The following is a 21,204-nucleotide window of genomic DNA, read 5'->3' as shown; positions in this document are numbered from 1 at the left end:
CGTCTGTGACCCTGTCCAGGGGCAGAGACCCAGCTGTCGCTCAGGTAGCAGCGGCCACACTCCTCCTGTTCCAAAAGGTGGATTCAGGAGAGACACGGGGCAGACTGCATAGTCCAGGACAAGTGATGGGACCAAGGAGCCAGAAACGATGAGCAGGGGAGAAAGGAGACTGTTGGTGAATGTACAATGACAATACCCAGATTCCACGTAAATGCAAGTCCTGGGTGGTGGTGATGAAGGCCAACCTCTTGTTAAAAATCCCTTGCACGGGGCGCCTGGGTGGCTCAGCCGGTTAAGCGTCTGACTCTCGGTTTCAGCTCAGGTCACGATCTTACGGTGTGTGGGTTCGAGCCTCACGGCGGGCTTTGCGCGGAGGGCATGGGGACTGCTCGGGATTCCCTCTCCCTTTCTCTCTGCCCCTCCCCCACTCAAATAAATAAATAAACTTTAAAAAAAGTCTCCCTTGCACGATTGCGGCCACCCAGCTGGAGACAATTGCCCCTTCTGCCAGGTTCTTCTCCACTTGTCCGGCACCGTGGCTGACAGAACCTGCCCCCATCCGTCCTTGTCCCTCTCCTTCACCACGCTGCATTGGGTGCTCTTCTTTTGAAGAGAAGAGAGACCTCTTACAGCTCGCTCTGGGCACAACCCGCTCCACCGCAACCCCAGCTCAGTCCCCAGCTACCCAGCGTGTTGTGCTGACCCCTCATCTAATTCCGCCCCAGGAATTGCTGCTCCAAGGCCACACCACCCAGGGACAGCCCACCCCCCTCCGTGGGGCCATTCTGAAGGGTTGTCCCAGCTCCCAGGCTCCCTGTGGGGTCAGCTGACCGCTCACGTCCAGGGGTAGCACAGCTCAGCTACATCTGGTTCTCTTCCCGGGGCTGCTCCCCTCCCGGTGGGTGGTGTTCCCAGTAGATCACCCCCTCGGCCTCCATCTGAGTGTTTCCAGGGAACCCAACCCACGAGGCCACCTGTTGTCCCTTACTCCTCTGCTTGGGTCCCAAAGCTTCTAATGTGTTGCAGAAGAAAAATTTAAAAAATAAATAAAATGAGAAGAAGAGAGCTTACTCGCTACAGTTAATTTTTAAAGCCCCCCCTCACACGCTGCAAGATACTTTTCAAGCGGTGCCTGAGAATAAGGACAATTGGAAGGATTTCAATTTTATTCTAAGCATTCTCTTGCTCTAAATATGCATTAGGGAGTTTGACACTTGCAAATTAAAAATTCACTGTTAATGAAGCGTGTTCCATAAAAAAAAAAAATCTGAAATTATCAGCTATACAATCTGGTTTTTGTTGAGCGAAGGTATTTTATTAACTGGCAATTAAAGAGTCACTTCATGATGAACAGTTTGGGCCAGGAAGCAAACTCTGAATCCATCAGCATTTACGAAGTGGCTGGAAATGAAGGGAAAAATCCTTCAGAGCTACTCAGAACTGAATCTATTCATGAAAAGTACAGGTCTACCCGGTGACCTTTTGTATTGACTTTTAAGAGTCTTAATTTAGAATCAACCCCAAAGCATCTAAAAGCATTCCTGTGTGTGAGAACTGGCATGTTGACCTGTAGAAACAGACATCTCGCATTCATCCTGGTCCAAGAGTAAGGCAGGGGAGAGGGGAAACTGGTTTGACTTCGCTTGTGTTCGTGCTGACTCACCCCTAACTCTTTCATGGTGGCACAGCTGTAGGATTATCCCTCAGGTATTTTTGTAAACCTGGTCGTTTCTCTATTGCCAATACATATATATGGTCAGAAAACTTGAGAAAGACCTCATATTAAAAAGAGAAAAACCTGAGGATTATCTGAATATTTCCACTCACCTCTACAAATGGAAAATAGACTCTTGTCAACATATCACACAAGTACAAGCTTCGTCAGTCCATAGAAAGGCTACAAATGAGCATACGTGGCCACAGAGGAGCTGTTGACAAAGGTCTGGAGGTGAGTGAATCAGAAGGCTGCATGGGGGTCAGGGGCTCCAGGCAGGATTCCAGGCCATCGCTGAGCCAAGGAACCAGAGGACAACTTCAGAGCAAGGAAGACAGAGGCCAGGGAGGGTGCGGGGTGTGGGGCTGGGGAAGCCTGGAGCGTGGCCTGCAGGTGCTTGGCGGAACCTTCTGGAGAAGATGAGAGTCACCCCTGGGGTAGTGACCTGAGCAGACCTAAGCTGTGCAAGCTGTGGTCTAAGGTCTGTGGTTCACGACCGTGGTTGGGATGGCCTGTGGGTGGGGAAGTGATCGAGGCAGGGAGGCTGTTAGGTCCAGGCAGGGAGTCCCAAGAGACAGGAAGCCGGGTCCGTGCAAGCCCAGGTTCCACCCAAAGGCAAGTGTGGGCCAGGGGCCGGAGCTCCTCTGAAGTTTGCGTCCATCTCCATTGGAGAACGCATTTAAAGTCAGACATCATCCACGAGGCTGTGAGTGAAGTGAGTTCTGTTTGCCTTGTTGATTTTTTGCAAAAATGATGAGGAAGGAAAGGCACATCCAGCTGGTGGCACAAAGATCTGGGCTCATAGTGAGCAGAACGGTGACACCCTGGCCTGGCTCACAAATACCCATGGTCATCCTTTCATGACTGCCTCCCCTCCCTCCTCAGCCCCTTCCTGGGGTCCCCTCCATCTGCATAAGAGTGTCTCAGAGTGCCCTGCCCAAAACACCTCTCCTGCAACCCTAGTGCAGCGGGGCAGGGCTCCCCTTAGACACTCTGTCATTCAGGACTCTGAGGATTAGTGAGTGTCCCTGTGGTATCTTGAGATGTTTGAACCTGGAGATGACCGGAAGGATGTTTAAAGGGGTTTGGGTGTCCCTGCTTGGATTTCCAATTTTCTGGAGGGCTGATGGCATGAGAAGAGAGAGTGCCGTCAGGGTGGACCTCCATAAATCGTGCACAGCATTTTAGAACAATTGTGGCGGGTGGTCCTACGTTCACTTGACCATTTCATCAAGAAACGTCGCAGACAAGTTAACACTTAAAGCATGAAAGTTTTCCATTTCTTATCGGGATCCGTCTGGAGACCCTCTCTGCTGAGATGCTGAAGCACAGGAGCAAGGAGATTGATTCATGGCTCGTTCACCTTCACCAGCGCGAGTAAAGGGAAGACATGAAAGCACCATAGACACCTTCAAAGATGAGCTTCCAAAAATTAGTCGTTTCATCCCCTAGAGAAGAAAACGAACTTCTATCCTGTACCTTTTCTTATACAAAAATTAACTCAACATGGATCATGTATTTACATGTAAAACTAAAACCTTTAGGTAAAAAGAGGGAAAACAGGTCTTCAGGATCTAGCGCTGGGCAAACAGTTTTTACATTTGATGCCAAAAATATCCACAAAGGGAAAGATTGATAAATTGGACTTTATCAAAATAAAAATTTTTTTAAAAAAATATAGGGGCACCTGGGTGGCTGAGTCGGTTAAGTGTCTGACTCTTGATTTCAGCTCGGGTCATGATCTCCCAGTTCATGGCGTCAGGTTCTGCACTGACAGCACAGAGCCTGCTTGGGGTTCTCTCTCCTCTTCTCTCTCTGCCCCTCTCCCACTTGCGCTCCCTCTCTCTCAAAATAAATAAACAAACATTAAAAAAATAGCAATAAAAAAATAAAAAAAAACTTTTGCTCTGGGAAGAGGACAAAGAAACAAAGAGAAAATGGTTGCAGGCTATAGATCTGACAAAGGACTAGCATCTAGAATACGTAAAGAATTCTCAAAATGTCAACAGTAAAAAAAAAAATTAGTCTTCCTTTCTATCTTTGGTTTGAAAATCATCTCTACAAGCGTTAAGGATCGCAGACGAGGACATCCCCTGTTAAGAATATGTAATAGAGGACAATGCTAGTCTGGTCGAGAGAACGTTCTCTGCAAGCCAACAGCAAGCTTTGCGAACATGCTTGCAACGTCAGAATCACGCCATTCGCTTGACAGTCGTCTGTGTGGACTTCACGTTGGCTTTCGAAACAAAAACCCAGAGAAGGACCACCATGCGATCCATCCTTACAACCCTTTTCTCTTTGTTGTCTTTCAAGCCATATGTTAAGCCATTTGGAACTATCTTAAATGGATTTTACCTGCCCAGACCACACGGTCATGTGATGCTAAAGAGTCCTCTCTGCATTCGCGTAACTTCGTGCTAAATCCTGGGAAGAGCCTGGTGCCCACATGGAGCACCATTAGCTTGAGAAGCTTCTGCTTGTCTGCAGGGCCACCCAGCCTTTCCGTGACCACAGCGCCTCTTCTCCAAGCGCTTGGCCCCAGGAGGTGCTCCATAGTGAACCATGGAGCCAACCACCCTCTTCTATTATGTTAGGGTATTTCAAACTAAATTTTGTCCTCCTTCACAAGGATGGAAAAGTGAGTGAATTTCCAGAGGCTGGTATCAGGAATAAAGGTGTCATCGTGGAAATGTCCGTACTGAGCATCCTCTGTGTCCACTGAAGGACAGCGAGAGAGGAAGATAAGAAGCTTCGAGCTGTAGGGACAGGAGCTCTAACCCAGGAAACGGAGACCCCAAAGATAGACTCCCTGCAATTGTACATAAACTTTTACATGAAAGCGTATCACTCTAAGAAGAAGGTGTGTGAGGTTTTTTTCATGTTTCCTCCTATCTAAAAAGCTCAAAAATCACCACTTCCAGAAAGGACATCGTTGGTTATGCAGAAGGGCCAAGGAAAGCGCTGCTGGTTCAGAAAAGAGCGGGGATCCACCAGCCCTGGAGACAACGGAGGAGGCTTCCCCGAGAACATGGCCTGTCAGCAGCCTTTCAGGAGCTCACACTCATAGCCCAGGTCTGCCTGGGTCTCCCCATCCCTGGGGTGGGGGAACCACAACAGCCTCGTGGCCGCCACTGCCTCCTCCCGTCCTGCCATTCTGCCACCTGTCACCCAGCCCAGCAGCCAGCGACCTGATGAAACCAGGACTCCGATCAGCACCCAAACAGCGCTTGGGGCTCAAGAGCTGGGCGGTAGTTCTTTCCAAAGGAATGCTGGATGTTCACCTGAAGGTGCTGGGAGGAGGTAGTGGGATACAAAGATGCACCAGATGCTAGAGACATCAAGAAGGGTGACTGGCCTGGGCTGGGTGTTGGAGGACGAGAGGGAGGTCAGGAGTCGAGGTGGACGCCAAGTGTCTTCACTGAGATGCCACAGAGGATGAGGTACAGAAAGACAGGAGCTGGCTTCAGAATGACACAGATTGGAGGGTGGGACACCCACGCGGATGCATCACATGGTTAGTGGAAATTCCAGACAAACTCTGGCAAGATTCAAGAGGCCCCCCTGCACAGAAAGCCCCCATCGAGGACAGGAGAATGGATGGGCTGTGGGAAGACCAGTGTGGGGTTAAGCTGGAGAATCTGGATGGTGTCCACAGAGGAGGGCAGGAGGAAGAGGGGAAACCAGTGAGAGAAGGCAGCAGCCTGGGAGGAGGGAGACATTCGGCACCCTGGACACAGTGAGGCTGCCATTTCCTTTTCCAACTGTGTGAGTTTCTGGAAGGACGAAAGGAAGGTTCTCCTTCTGTCCCCTCCGCCCGGCTACCGTGAGAAGCGAGAACTAATAATATGATGGAGACAAGTCAGGAGGTTCTTTGAAGGGTGGGAACCACTGTGTGGAATGTTCCAGAAAAGCCAAGGAGGATGCTTGAGGAAAAGGTGCGTTGATGGACACGTCACTGGGACGCAGAGCTCCTTCGGCTACAGAGGAGCGCGGGCCAGCAGGTGCAGAAGGCAGATCACCAGCAGCGGACAGACTCGGGCTGAGACCCGAGGGCAGCTCATATACATACTTCTTAAGGAAATTGCCAAATGATCAATAAAGTCGAGAAAGGATTTTACGAAGGGATAGAGCTAAGTGTTCAGGGACGGGGGGAATGCACCCATGGTGTGGGCTGGGGGAGGTCCCGGGGCAGCAGGCAGGGAGGAGATGTTGCCCAATAGAGTAAGGCCAGGGTTCTCTGCAGCAAAGAATGCTGGGGGAGAAGCCAGGAGAAGCAGAGGGTTTCAGGGGTGAGGAGAGTGTGAAGGGGAGGAAAACCATTTCACCCAAATGGCCTCCATCAAGAAGGCTTAAAACCCATGTGACTCTGCTCAGCCGGCAGAAGAACAGACAGCCACACAGGGACCGGTGCAGGGTTCGATGGTTACCGCTACCCTCTGAACCAGAAGACGGGACCAGACTGATGCTTGATTGACTGATTGATTGATTGATTGATTGATTGAATCAACGAGAATAATTCAGGTTGAGCGTTTTCACTAGACCCTGATTTCCCATAATGCGAGCTTCCAGAAAGATAACGGAGATTCCTTCCATTCAGCGTCAGAGAACCCCTGGATAGTCCTTTGCTGGCCCTAGGACTTGGTTTTCCCTGACCCATCCCCCTGAATGCTCATCTAATTACCCCCATCAAGCAATATATAACAATTATCACTCAAGCAACACAAGTTCAGGGTAGAGGAGGAGAAATCGGGTTATTGATTTAAAAAAAAAAGAGAGAAAAACAAGCAAAGGTCGCGTGGAACCCGTCACCCGTCATCATTAACATGGTGGTGTATATCCCTCCAGACACTTCTTTAGGCATCGGTGTATACTAATTGTTCCTTACGCTGCATGTTTCTAGTGACCATTAATTGTGGCATCCTGAAATGGGATGCTGAAGTCAGGATAAAGGTTAGGAACAAAGAGGAGTGTTTAAGTGAACCCTCTGGAGGCTGAGAAAGCTGGGCTTTTCACTGAGTTAAGTCTTCCTAAAGGGCAAGGAGCTGAGCCGGGTGCACAGAGGTAAGAAGGGCTTCCCGGCAAAGAGGCCCCCACTGGGAAAGCATCGCTTGTAGGTGTGGAGCCCGGACGGTGGTCAGGGGCCTCGGAGGAGGACATCAGCTGGCGGTTTGGAGGGCCGTTGTGAGAAACGTGGCATATTTCTTACCACCGTCATAATGGCCAGGACAATTTTTCTGACAAAAATTAAGCCTAGGTGCCACCAGAGAAAATCAGGACCGATGTACTTAGAACACAGCAACCCATTTTTTGACTTCACATTGTGGGTTATCTCAGATGGGCTGAATACCTTCTATGTAAGAAGGAACAGCAGTCTGAAGCCCGGAAAGACAGGAGTCATTTTGATTCTGAATCTCCATGGAATTGAGAGAACAGTGTGAGCAGAAAAGTAAAATGGCATCCTCAATTACCTTCAAGCTTGAAAATAGTTATGAGATGCTTAATTTTTTTTTTGCAAAGAGCTCTCATATTATTTTGGTGCCTTTTTATTTTAAAACACGGTTAGTAGCAGTGAGAGCTCCTGGGCTCATTTTCAGTTGTGGGTCTAGAATCCGTTGAGTGGGAAATAATCAGTCTCTTCCAAATCACAGTAACCCTACCCCCACCCCTACCCTGAGGACACAGACCCTAAAAAAATAATCAGATTATCTGATAGCCACTGAGTGACCGATCTGACATTTGAACCTATATGTTAAGAGGTATATGCCGAATGCATACCCCATTTTTTTAGAGGTGGGGGGAGAGAGGGCATGCATGAGCAGGGTAGAGGGGCAGAGGGAGAGGGAGAGAGAATCCCAAGCAGGCTCCACACTCAGCATGGAGCCCAACACAAGGCTCCGTCCAATGACCCTGGGATCATGGAACCCGACACAAGGCTCCATCCAATGACCCTGGGATCATGACCTGAGCCGAAATCAAGAGTCGAGCACTCGACTGACTGAGCCACCCAGGTGTCCCCGTGCCCCCATTCAAGAAATGTAACAGATGTGGCCCTGTTTGAACTCTGCCACTCATACCTGTTAATGTGCAGGGTCTCAGGTTCTCCTGGGCTGGGATTCTTGGACGCTCGCTGAGCATGCTTTCGGACCCCCACCCCATTATGTCACACCACGATCTCTCTTCCCAGTGTCTGCTGGGGCCGAGAAGCAGGTGCCAGGAAGTATAAGTAAATCCTACATAGTGAGGAGAGAGTCTTTTTCACCTGGAAGAATCCAGCACAGCTTCACAGAAGAGGACACATTTGCCTCAGACCTAAGAGGAATTTTCCACAAACGAAGATGGGAAAATGGAATTCTGATGGGAAAGAAGATGGGCACTTCCCCTCCACATTCCGGGCAGCTAGATGTCCCGACAAGCCCGTGAGGGGAGGCGGTAGGACTCAGGCTGGGAATCAGCTCTCAGAGCAAAGAAGGAACCAGAGCATAAGACAACAGGACCAAGCTCGGCATGGGGTGCCCCAGGAGGGGTGACTGAAACAGGAGAGTTTCAGCAGGCCTGCAGGCAGGGCCCAGTTTCTAGAATCATCCACACCCAGTTCGTGGACACAGCACTGCCTGCTCAGACGGGCCAGCTGGAACACTGCCCAGGTGGGTGGGCAAGGGGCTGGACCTTTGCTCGTAACCCAGGAAGGAGCCTGTGTGCCTTATCGTAGCCCAGTCACCAGGATGCGTGCACTTGTATTTCTAGTCTCAACAGATAAAGTGGGGCTGTAATTAACCAAAATACCATTCTTCTTTAACAGGTCGAAGATGAGGGGTGGAAAATGTCACCGAGTGTCTTTCTTCCTACGATGGAGGAAGGAAATAACGTATACAAAGGTTGGTTTAGGAGAATATACGTGTCACCCTGTCCACCCAGCATGACCCCCAGCCCTAGCACCCTGCCTGGGTGGGGAAGAATGAGGTGCTCAGTCATGAGAGGCTGAAAACATGCGGCTCATAGCCCAGATCTTCTGTCTGTCTCTACTGCAAAATTCCTTTGAGTCGCTTAAAAGGCATCGAATCAGTAAAAGAGCCAGATATGAATACCACGAGAACATAATCTCTAAACCTCCATGCTGGTTTTGAACCCCTGGGACTTCAGCTGAACGTCCTCTTGCTGGGAATGAAAGGGATTTGTCCTGGGCCGTTTCAATGAAGAAAATCAATACCATGTGTCCAGTAAAACGTTTTAATCCTGTTAGACCAAGACAGGTGCTCCAGAAACCCACACGTAATTCTTCTGTCCACTGTTCAGCCTAATTAGCCCAGCGATAATCTGACTAGACCTGCACCTGTATGAATTCGTCTTTCAAGCATTTCTGGTACAATCTACAAGAACAATTACCCAATTCCTTTGGTTCCCCTCCGCCCTCAGGATGAATCCCAACACAGAATGACCCGTCAGCGTGACCCCGGTCACTGGTGCCCTTCGGTAATCCCCGAAAAATGCAGTAAGCTTGTGAAGTCGAGTTTTTGCGAGCATCGGCCATGCCCGTGGTTCCTTCCCACTTCTGGTCTTGTCTGGACAGCACTGGTCCTATTATTTACTTACCACCTGTTTTTCATTGACTTGTGGTTTTTACCCTGCAATAAATTGAGCCTCATCCTGGCCAGCAACCCCAATGTCATTTCGGGTTGGAGATGCTAGTTACATGAAATAAAAACGTCCATGCGCCACCCGAAATTCACTTACCGCCAGTGGCGAGGGTCCCACGCCGCATGGGATGCTGAACGAAGGCGGAAGCTTCGGGGGAAAGGTGGCGTCCACAGGATTTGGCATCCACTTTAATCGGGGAGGAAGGAGGTCGAGGCAGTAGCCCCGTCATGTTATTAGGTGCCCAAGACACGCGAGGCTTTGTGTTTTCTGTGCCCTTCTCATCTTCTCTTCCCGACAACCAGGGGGAGCAAACAAAGCCATCGCCCTGTGAGAAGGAGCCTCTGCTCCCCCCTCCCCAGTTTGAGAAGTCATCAAGTCCTTTACAAACCGCAGTGCAGAGCCATCACCATCAGAAACACCGGGCGTGGTGGAGGTGGATGGGTGGGGACAGTGGCCTAGGGCAAGCAGCTTCCGCAACTTAGGCCGGCAGCAGCAGCATCCAAGGCCTCGCTGGGGACCTAGGAAGCGCGCGCGTCACACTGCTGGGTCACGGGCCAGCTGTGGGTGCCACCAGAACTCAGGGTGTGTCTGCAACAGCAGCTGCTACTTGGGGGGGACGTCTCTTTTGGCCTTTATGCCACCCCCGCTGGTCCTACTCTGCATGTCTATCCCCAGCCTCCGAGAGCATTGTTCGCAACTTCCAACGCATCAGATAATTTGCCCCCTCGTGTTCTGCTGAAGTCCCCCCTCTTGGAGCCCTGTCACCTGTCATCCTGGGCCTCCCTTCACCTTTCCGGATTGTCACTCTCTCATTTTGGTGGAGCCCGCCCTTCAGGGTGTCTGGAGGAGGAGCTACCACAGGGCGGCTCTAGGGGCCAATACATCTAAATATGGCCTTACACTTACGCTCAGCGGGACCATTTCCCTCGGCATTTGGGAGGCCTGGTTCCCTTCTCCTCCGAAATTAACTATCAGGAGAAAATAAGGGGGAAGGAAAGGGAGATGAGAGATAGCCAACCCCTCATCTGCCATAACAGGAGGTCAGGGGCTCAAGTCTGAAACTAATAAACCAAAAAACAGCAGTATGTGCACATTACAGACACAGAACAACAGAGAAGCAGCTAGATGGCCTCGCACCCTCCTCTCGTGGGCCCTGTGCTCTGCCACCAGCAGGCCAGTCCCTCCCTCCCCAGAGACCTTGTGCCGGGGGTTCCCCTTGGCTGGAATGCTGGCCCCTACAGGCCTTCCTTGAGCCCCGTGTCAGGTAACAGTCTCCAGCCTCACCCTGTCCCCAACCTGCTTTCCCTACCTCCGTCTGACGTGGATGTGGGTGTTCCTTGTCTCCCCACAGGAGGACGCGGGTCCCAGAAGGCAGGGCCTTCCACTGTCTGCCCAGTCTCATAGCAGAGCCTGCCCCATAATCAGGCTCAGTCAAGTTCTGAATTAAATAACCTACGAGTAAATCACATTTGTGGATAAATCTGAATCTGTTCAATGCATTTTTTAAATGAAGGAATGAATGCCATTGGGCAGTGTCACCGGAAGGCAGGGTCAGACAGCTTTTTGTTTATAATCCTTTCCCTCTTCTCCGACTTTGTCTAAAACGATGTGGGTGTATGATTTTGATATAAGCAAACATTAATATGGGGGAAATCGAACGTTGCCGCGGGAAGCCAAGTCTTGGTACCTGCCGACCCACTCAGGAAAGCGCTTGAGACTTTCCACGCCGTTTGTGTGATATCTGTTTCCATGACGCTGTTTGGATAATATCTGTTTCCTCTAAGGCTGGGAAAAAAAAAAAAGCCCAAGCCGTGGTCACTTGGGAGAGGAACCGTGAAGCCCCATTTTCCTCTCTGGATTTGTGGCGTTTCCTGTGACATCTGCCAGGTCTCTGGTAACTGAAAGAAATTCAATGTCTTCATCTTAGAATTCTTTTCTCAAAAATCAAAGGTTTTCCTTTTCAAATAAAACATTAGCATGTTAATCACTGCCCACCCCCATGTGAGAAACTGCACCCGACTGCTTTTCACATTCCCAGGATGAAAGCTCTTGGGGCAGTTGTTGTGCTCTGAGGGCCCTGAATAGCTTCCTGCATTTGTAAATGTCCATGAAATTCTTGAAGGGATTGAGAGTGCCCTGTGCAAAAGTGTCATGAGAAAAGCAAAGTTTCTGTGCAAAACCAGGACCATTCGAATGGCGGTGGAGGTGAACTCGGCACTAAGCGCCCGTTTACTTGTGAACCACAGTTACAAGCCCAGAATGAGAATTTGTTACGAGGTGCCATTGCTTTTTCATAAATAATCACCTCGTGTTCCTCTCTGTTCAATATTCTATGTCTCTTTCTTTAGTTAACGCTGCTGCTCCCAGAGTTTAGTAAGCCTGTCTAGTGAAAAAAAGCACAGTAGCCTCCTGGCGATAACAAAGCTATTTCGCTTTAAAATGTCTTAATGAAACAGGTGAGTTTTGTTGTTGGAGATTTAATGATCCTGCGAGGGGGACCCCCGTGAGACAAGAGTTCTCAGTGGTTGGCACGTTTTGACACATTTAAGCCTCTTCTAGGACTTTCAAGGGGGAAAGTTTGCAATTTCAAACACTTACGAAGAAGCATTGTATATTCTTACATTTTGAAGCTTTAAGCTCATGAACATTTCAGAAAATGCACCGAGAAGGAACAGTTACCTTCAGATGAAGAAGTAGATGTGCCTTGGGCACACACACACACACACACACACACACGCCAGCCACAAAACCCACCTTGTAGGGAGGTCGGGGGCTAAGAATAAACTTCCAAATTAGGACCGACTGAAAACAACAAAACACGTCAATGGGCTGATTTAGATCACTTATGCAATGCGTATTTTTCATTCCCTAACTGTAAAACGCAGGATGGGCCTCTTGGGCTGGCACTCAGTTGCAGGATTGATTATTTAAAACAATATGGGGCGCCTGGGTGGCACAGTCGGTTAAGCGTCCGACTTCAGCCAGGTCACGATCTCGCAGTCCGGGAGTTCGAGCCCCGCGTCCGGCTCTGGGCTGATGGCTCAGAGCCTGGAGCCTGTTTCCGATTCTGTGTCTCCCTCTCTCTCTGCCCCTCCCCCATTCATGCTCTGTCTCTCTCTGTCCCAAAAAATAAATAAATGTTGAAAAAAAAATTTTTTTTAAAAATAAAACAATAAAAGCTCAGCTCCTAGCTTTCCAGCAACTTCCTGTGTGCCCACTGCTGCCACAAGTGGCCTCCGTCAGTCTGTTTTGGGTCTTCTCCCTCTTGGTCTTCAAAGGAGTGTGAACTCGGTTCCAGGCTGGTCACCTGCCCCGCCTGGGTGATGACATCCCACGATGTCCTCACCTCTGGGGTCACCCTCTGCCGGGCAGGCATCCGGGAGACACGTGCCAAAACCCGTCCCGGACCCATCACTGCTTGCCGTCATCTCTGCTCTAAAAGTAGGGCCACCTGTCACACGGCCACCCTGATGGGGAAAGACATCGAGGTGACTCAGCTCTGTGAAAACTATTCCATCTGTGTGACTTAGTTCTTGTCTATCTCCTGCACGTCTACAGTAGCCACCCCAGAAGAAACTGGGGTCTTATCGTCACCCTTGTTTTCCAAAGTCTGTCCCCCCAAACTTGCAGAATGCGTGGCAAGACCCTGGCCAGCCAGCGACTGGCAGAGTCGTGCCTGTGCACTCCCCTCGATTCCCAGGTGGGAGGCTGGGAAGGCTAAGAGCCCTCGCTGGACCCGGATTCCAGACAGGCTCTGCTCTGGCCCATGCTCTGTACTCCCACCATACAGCCAGGGAGTGTGGTGGGCCTGCCCAACCTGCTCATGACATCTTGCGGTGACCATTTCTGCCTCCAGAAGTGTCCACGCCAACCGCTGGGAGCATCGCAGGGTCTCCAGCCTGGGGCTAACACACTTGGAAAACTGGAGCTGCGTTTCCCTGTCCCATCTTCCTGTACACTTTTCCCGTCCGCGGGGTCCCAACTGATCGCTTTGGGACAACACGTTCATTGGCCCTCAGGCCTCCATCGCTCCCGCTTAGCTCTGGGCACAGTTGTCCTGCAAGGTCCGTCTCCCCTCAGGAAGTAGGACTTGTCGATAAGGTGGACGAAGAGCCAATGAGTGGTCACGTGGGGGTTCCACTTGACCCGCCACGAGGGCCGGACAGGCACGGGTCGGACAAAGCCCTCGGGCAATTTTTTGGCCCCTTGGCCAGATTTGAGTCATGGGCCAACGTGTTCTGGCCCTGTTGTCCTTCTCTTCAGGATCTGCAGCTTTTGCCGGGTCCCACCGCCGTGTCCTTCCTTCGTCTCTCACCTCTTTGGCCGACCTCGGGCCCCTGTGATTCATTTGACTCCCTTCTCATTGGTTTGCCTAGGTGTCTCTCCAGGCACCTGCTCTGCCCTCTGTCTTCATGGTTGACACCTCTTGGTCTCCACGGCACCCAGACATATGTTCCTGTCTGTGACTGTGACTGTGACTGTCCCTCCCTTCTCAGGCAGCTGCGTCAGGGGGACACCCCCCAGGCAGGCTCAGGATCCCCAGTCTGTGCCCAGAGGGGAGATGGAGGTTGGGAAGGTTTCTCAGCCTCTGCCCATTCATTCACACCCTCACCCGCCCACACGGGCGCCTTTCTCCCCACATGGAGCCATCACCTGACCCGTGTGGGGAAGCCTCCGTCTGGCCCCCGGGGCCCTCAGCTGACTCCCCAAGTTGAAGGGCATCTCAGGCCAGGTTCTGGCAAGTTTCCATCACATGCTGAACACAGATCCTGGGACGAGACCTCACTTCCCAGACTGACCGTCTCAGCTCCCATGGGGGGAGCCCCCCCCCCCCACTGCCCCAGTGCCAGGATCCAGCTGACCTGCACACCTCCGCACACATCTGGAACTCCCCCTCTGAGAAGTGGGCTTCAGCTCAGCTTATGCCAATGATACTAAATTATCCTTATTTCCTCTAAGGTCACATTTCTCCAGTTATCCTCTTGACTCTCAGAACAAGGCAAAAAGGAAACATAAAACACGTATGATTTCCAACACATCCAAAAAGTAATTCAAAATTATAACCCTTCAGGGGACAGTCATGGGTGTTTGTACGTTCAGTGTTGTCTTTTAACAAGGGGCTGGGGTAAATCACTCACAAGTTCAGCTAGCAATAAAATCTTTCGTGTTTTAGGGAATTGTTTGAATAATGAAAGTAATCTAAAACATATTGCAAAAACAGGCATCCCACATTTGCATAATTGTATAATCCCACAACTAATATATTGTTTATTACATGGTTATAATCATTAGGAGAATACCATTGCATCGTACTTTTTTATTTTGTATGTTTTCACATTAGCAGTTTTCTTCTTCCTCTTTTAGGCATCATACGAGCACGTTTTTCCCATTTGCGAAGTGGAAGAAAAGAACACGGAGCCGCATCACTCTCCCATCAATAATCTCTTGATTCTTCTATTCGAACTTGTGTTCCACGCAAGAGGATAGAGAATTAAACTTGTGTTTTATATTCCATTAGCCATTTGTCACCCATCCTCATGTTGAAAAAAAACAAATTCCTTTTCTTTTCCTTTATCCTTCTGGATTACAGACATGTGGAGGAACAGAGACGAGTCGTGGAATTTCCCCCAGGACCATGACCCGGAACTGATCAAACAGGAGAAACGGAAGGAGCTGGAGTCAGAGATCAGAATACAGGTAACACGGCACTTACGTTGCCAGAAGACACGTCAGCAGAAGAAAAGCCACAGGGCTTTTTCACAGTTTCCTATCAATGACCGACCCAGATTTGACGCTATTTTTAAACTACACAAGGCACACAGTCGCTCGAAAGTGGCGTATTCTGTCCTCACCCAGGTGGACGAGCTGATGAGGCAGGAACTGAAAAACTTGAAACTGGCCGTGAACAGAGAAAAGGAGCAACCAGTCAAAGCAGGGAAGAAGAAAGGAGGCAAAAAGGTGAGTAGGAGCGAGCACGGGAGGGCTGAGGCGCAGACAGATTCAAACCAGGCCCAGGAGGGCTGTCCAGGCGCCCGGTGCTGAGTCCCGGGTGCCACCTGGCACACCGGCCGGGCCCGGGTGGCCGTGCACGGAAACGCCTTCCTTGGGTGGCTTTGCCTCATTCCACCATGCGGCCCTCGGGGATACGGGTTCTTAAATGGGATAAATCCAGCAGTCTGAGAGTGACCCACCCTGCCCCTCCCCGCTGCAGATTCACGTTCCCCAAACCCCACAGATATAACGAGGACCATCAGGGGAGCCAGCGATGGGCCCAGATCTAGGGGAGACCAGCGGCAATGAGCAAGCGCTTTGGGAGCAGGGGAATCGGGTGAATTCAGTGTTAAAGTGCCAGCAGTCCATCTCACAGCGTTTTGTTGGAGTAGCCAGTTAGATCCCCATATTCGACGTTCATTTCCTAGGGCCCTGTGAGATCATAGAAAACATATATATGCGTCCCTACCTCCGGCTCCTGGCACAGAGCTCCTGAAGCCATTGTAAACTCTGAAGTCATGAGAGCACTTAAAACATCTTTTGTTCTATTGAGACAACTCTGGGTGAGCTCCTGGGTGGCCCCTCTCTGGGGGCTGGTCACCGGGAAGACCAAGGCAGGATGAGAAGCTTAGAATTTGCAGCCCCAACCCCCCATCCTCCAGAGAGGGCAGAAGGGCTGGCAATGGAGTTAATAATGAATCATGCCTGGGTGAGGAAGGCTCCGTGAAATCCCAGTAATGTCAGGAGGGTAAACACGGGACCGTACCAGGGGGTTGATGCATCCCGACTCGCTCCTGCACTCAGGACCCTGCCCGACCTCACCCTACGTACCACTTCATTTGGCTGTTGGTCTGTACCCTTTCTCACATCCTTTAATAAGCCGGTAGACGTCAAGTGTTTCCCTCAGTGCTTCGAGCCGCTGTAATAAATTAATCAAACTTGAGGAAGGGTCACGGGAACCTCAGATTTATAACCAGTGGGTCGGAAGCACAGGGGACAACCCAGACTTGAGGCCAGCGTCTGCTGCGGGGCTGGGGGAGTGGTCGTGTGAAACCGAAGCCATTTCTAAGTAGTGTCAGACCTGACTCAAATTGTAGGACACCCAGCTGGCGTTGCTTGGTGGGGGAACCCCACACACACGCATCTGGTGTCAGAAGTGTTGTGCATGTGGCAGTCACATGAGAATGAAGGAGACACATAGGAGGGAAGAACTGGCCTTTTCCTCACCTAGACCCCTACTTTGACTTTCGTCCCAAATCCAGCCCTGCCACCGGGGCCAGAACCCTCCAGGGGCAGGCCACACTTGCCCTCCCTGGCCATGTCCGCAGGTGCGTAGGCAACCTTTGCCCCCTTGATGGCTTTCTCAGGGTTCTCCGGCTCCTCGGCCCTTCTTGTGATTCACAAACTGTCCTGGAGCTTTTCACACATCCAGCTACACGAGTGGCTAGTTCCTCCAGCCCCTTGAGGATGACGCTCTCCTGATCCGTCTTGTGTTGACTTTACAGTTTCACAGTTTAACCTTGACTTTTCAGTGTGACACCTGAATGTCCTTCGTGGCCCTCTTTGAGGATACATCCCTGAAGCCGGAGAGGTCACTGTCTATTGGTCTCATCGGTAGGTGAGGGCACTGACTGAGGAGACCATGGACTCTAGTAATGCCTTGAATACCTGCATGAAAAAGTGATGTTTTAGGGGTGCCTGGGTGGCTCAGTCAGTTAAGCCTCCAACTTTGGCTCAGGTCATGATGTCATGGTTCATGAGTTCAAACCCCACACGGGGCTGTCTGTCGTCAACACAGAGCCCACTTTGGCAACTCTGTTCCCCTCTCTCACTGCCCCTCCCCCGCTGGTTCTAAATTAATTAATTAGTTAATTAATTAATTTTGTTAAAAAAAAGGAAAAAAATTGATGTTTTAGTGACTGAACGTGGAATTCAAGCCAAACAAAATGGGAAATGAATACAGGAGATAGCTGTACACCCTCTGGCTGAAAACAGGCTTTCTCGTTTTACCCAACAAGTACCATTGGCCAAGCCCAAAGCCAATGGGCTTCCTCACCCTCCCGCACGACTGCCCTGTCTCACTGCCTGCAGTCTGGTGGCTGCCCTGTCCATGTAATGACTCACAGTATGTCACAAGGAGGGGCTGCTGCGAATTTCCCTTTTGGAATTAAATGGGTTGTGTTCAGGGTACCCCAGTAGCTTGATGGTAAATCTGTAACTATCGAGTTTTGAGTGCCTCAAACTCCCAATTCAATGACCTAGGCGTAAACCTCGGAGACATAAATTGAATGTGTGTTTCTTTTCCCATTACATCAAAAAACTTATTGCATTGTGGTTTTAATTTGCTTTTCCCTAATAACTAATGCTGTTGAGCATATTTTTTGATATAATTTATTGTCAGATTCATTTCCATACAACACCCAGTGCTCATCCCAACAAGTGCCCTCCTCCCTTCCCATCACCCACTATCCCCCTCCCCCACCCACCCTCTGCCCCTTAGTTTGTTCCTTAAAAAGGGTTAGTATCAAAAATCTATAAAGAACTTATCCAACTCAACACCCGAAAAACAAATAATCCAGTGAAGAAACGGGCAGAAGACATGAATAGACATTTCTCCAAAGAAGACATCCAGATGGCCAACAGACACATGAAAAGATGCTCAACGTCACTCATCATCAGGGAAATACAAATCAAAGCCACACTGAGATACCACCTCACACCTATCAGAGTGGCTAAATTGAATGTGGTTTTAATTTTGAAAGCTGAAGCTTAATTAACTCTACCAAATCCCATCCTTCAGAAGACCATTAGCAGAAGGGAAATACTCCACCTCAACCATAGAAAATAAGGAGGAAAAGGACTCAGAGGGATAGAATTGGGCAGTATTAATCCATCATCATCCAGAGAAAGTGACTTGATCAGAGATTGTACAGCAGCCTGAACAGTCCTTTCAAAATACAAATCTGATGTTCTCACTCCATGCTAAAACCCTTCAATGGTATCTTAATCCCCCAAGGATAAAGATGACAATCTTCAGCCAGGCTTACAAGGCCATGTCTGACCTGGCCAGTGCCCTCTTCATGATCTTCAGCATTCTGACCTTCCTCTCTGTCCCCCAAACATACTATGCTCCTTCCCAACACAGGGCCTTTGCACATGCTATTCCCTCTCAAGAACTATCTTCACTCCCTTTCCCCTAATTCCTCACATAGTTAACCCTACTCATCCTATGGTCTCAGTGCAAGCCTTTCTTTCTCAAGGAAGCCTTCTGGGACATCCATAGTAAGTCTTCTTTCTCTGCATACACATAGCACTGTGTACTATATCTTCCTGGTACTCTATCAGAGTTTTAATATTATATTTACTAGTGAGATCATTTTGTTGGTATCTGCCTTTTTGAATCTACAGAAGAGCTGTGAGTGCAGAAACTGTGTGATTGTCTTTTTTGATTGCTCACCATTGTAACCCTTTCTGGCAGAAGCAAGTCCTCAGCACATATTATCAAATAAATTAATTTGTCAGATCTAGGCCCCATGCAGATTGATCCCTGTAAGCTAAATATGTGCTTCAGGATGTCACAGGATAGCATCAGGAGCAATTCACAGCATCCAGCCACCTCCCTTAGTAATGCCATAATCACCAAGCAACCTTCTGATGAGTTATTATAGTTTCATGTTGATTTTCCTTAAGTTGGAAGTCTACAGGGTCTGTTTCTCTTGGCAAGTGTATGTGTCATTCTAAATCAATCTACTTACATTACAGCCTGTTCCACCTTCTCCTGTTATTTGCAGATCCAAAATTAGGCTTGAGGAACAGATTGTCTTTATTAACTGTTTCATTCAATAAGTATTTACGGAGCACTGTATGCCAGGAACATTTCAAGGCATTCGGGGTACAGAAGAGAACAACACACACAAGGCATCTGTGCCGGCAACAGCAGGTTTCTAGGTCTGCAGGACTGGGTCTCTCTGGATGTGCTGTCATCCCCATGATGACACCACTGGGTGAGGTCCTGCCTCTCAGGGGCCCTTTCTTTCCTGAGTTCCTCTCCTGTTGTAATCACAGAAATGTTAAGGACATAGGAGTTCCTGGAGAAGCTAAGAAACTCCTTGACAGTAAAATCCTTGGTTGACTCTCTTGCATTTCCCAGAGTGCCAGCATATATAAGTGGGGGAGGGAGGAATGTCATATACAAAGATAAATTGAGAACCTACTTTTAAGAGAAACAAATGAACATTCCACACCTGAAAAATGCAGTAGCGGAGATTAAAAACCCCTGGAACTGGTCTGACAACAGCATGGACATAGCAGAAGACAGATTGAGCTTTTACTGGTCAGTAGGAAATCTAAACTGAAGCACAGAAAGAACAAGAATGTAAAGAACAGAACAGAGAGTAAGAGACATTTGAGACATGGTCAAAAGTGGTACTACATGTGTAACTGGAATCCCCCAAAAAGGAAGGAGAATGGGAAAAAAGCAATGTATGAAAAAGTACTGTCCATGAATTTTCCCAACCAGATGAAAGACACGAAGCCACAAGTTCAGCGACGTCACTGAGGTCTGACTGGGATGAATCAAAGAAAACTACATCTCGACACATAGGAGTCAGAATGCTAAAAGTCGAAGGTGAAAGGCAAAATCTTACTGGATTTTTTTTTTAAGATATATTTCCTCCATGGAAACAAAAATAAGGATGCTGACTTTCCCAACAGAAACCATGGAGCCAGAAAGCAATGAATGGCATCTTTAGAGATTCGAAAGAACTAACTGCCAACCTAGAACTCCAGACCCAGTGAAAACATCCTTCAAAAGTGGAAGGAAATAGAGGTGTTCCCAGACAAACAAAATTTTGGAGATCTTAGCAGCAGCAGACCCACAATGTGAAATACTTTAAAGGATAGTTCTCAGGCGAAAGGGAAAGACTCCCAGATAGAAACAAAGACACGTAAGAAGAAAAGATCCGCTGTTGAAAATGGAAATATTTTGGTAAATATAAAAGGCCACTTTTAGAATATTTGCTTTTGAAGGCAAGAATCATAACAAAGTCATATGTGTTTATACCACACGGAAATGAAATATATGACAACCGCAACCAAAAAGGTGGGCAGGGGTAAGTAGACTTGTAAGGTTATTGCACTGTTCAGGGCACTGTAAAATGCCGGTCTACTGTAATAAGTTGATAATATATCTTGCAATTCTCTAATTGATACTAAAATGTATAACAAGTAATAGTGAAAATAAAGTAGAAAGATGAAAAATACATGATTGATTAGAAAGAATACAGGAAAGGGAAAGGGAAAAAAGAACAGATTGCATAATTAGAAAACATAGAAAGATGATAGAGTTAAATTTAATTACTGGTAGAGAGTTAGATGCACAGATCAACAGAACAGAATGTGTACTCCCAAAATAGGCCCACAGGAATACTCCAGAGTGATTTTTGACAAAGGTGCAAAAATTCAAGGAATAATAACTTTTACAATATGCGGTGCTGAAACCATTAGATGTCCACAGACAGAAAAAACGAACCTGGATCTAGGTCTCACACATTGTACAAAAATTAACTCAGACTAGATCACGGGCTTAAATGGAAAATGTACAACTGTAAAACTTTTATTAAAAAAGAGAACATCTTTGGGATCTAAGGCTAGGCAGACTTCTTAGAATAAACGCCAAAGCAGAATTCATGAAAGGAAAATTTTGGCTTTGTCAAAATGAAGAACTTTTCCTGTGTGAAAGATTTCTATTAACAGCGTGAGAAGACAAAGTACAGACTAGGAGAAAATAACTTGCAAGCCACATATCTGAGGAAAAGCTGGTGCATACAGCATACAGAGAACTCTTAAAACTCAACAGTTAAAAA

The 21,204-nt window shown here is 48.6% G+C and overlaps 1 protein-coding gene across 1 annotated transcript in view; it reads left to right on the top strand.

Moving 5' to 3' along the window:
* DRC11 (dynein regulatory complex subunit 11) overlaps positions 1 to 21,204 on the top strand; it is a 155,833-nt gene that overhangs the window by 79,340 nt on the left and 55,289 nt on the right. Inside the window, exons 9-11 of the mRNA XM_025935010.2 lie at positions 8,514 to 8,589; positions 14,940 to 15,046; positions 15,206 to 15,307. Of these exons, the coding sequence (XP_025790795.2) occupies positions 8,514 to 8,589; positions 14,940 to 15,046; positions 15,206 to 15,307 (285 nt within the window). The remainder of the gene's footprint in view (positions 1 to 8,513; positions 8,590 to 14,939; positions 15,047 to 15,205; positions 15,308 to 21,204) is intronic.

The sequence above is a fragment of the Puma concolor genome, chromosome C1 (assembly GCF_028749965.1).
Source record: "Puma concolor isolate L17-30 chromosome C1, mPumCon1.1.hap2, whole genome shotgun sequence".
In the NCBI taxonomy this organism is placed as follows: Eukaryota; Metazoa; Chordata; class Mammalia; order Carnivora; family Felidae; genus Puma; species Puma concolor.
Note: the sequence above shows the minus strand (reverse complement) of the source record. Positions and strands in the feature narration are given on the sequence as shown.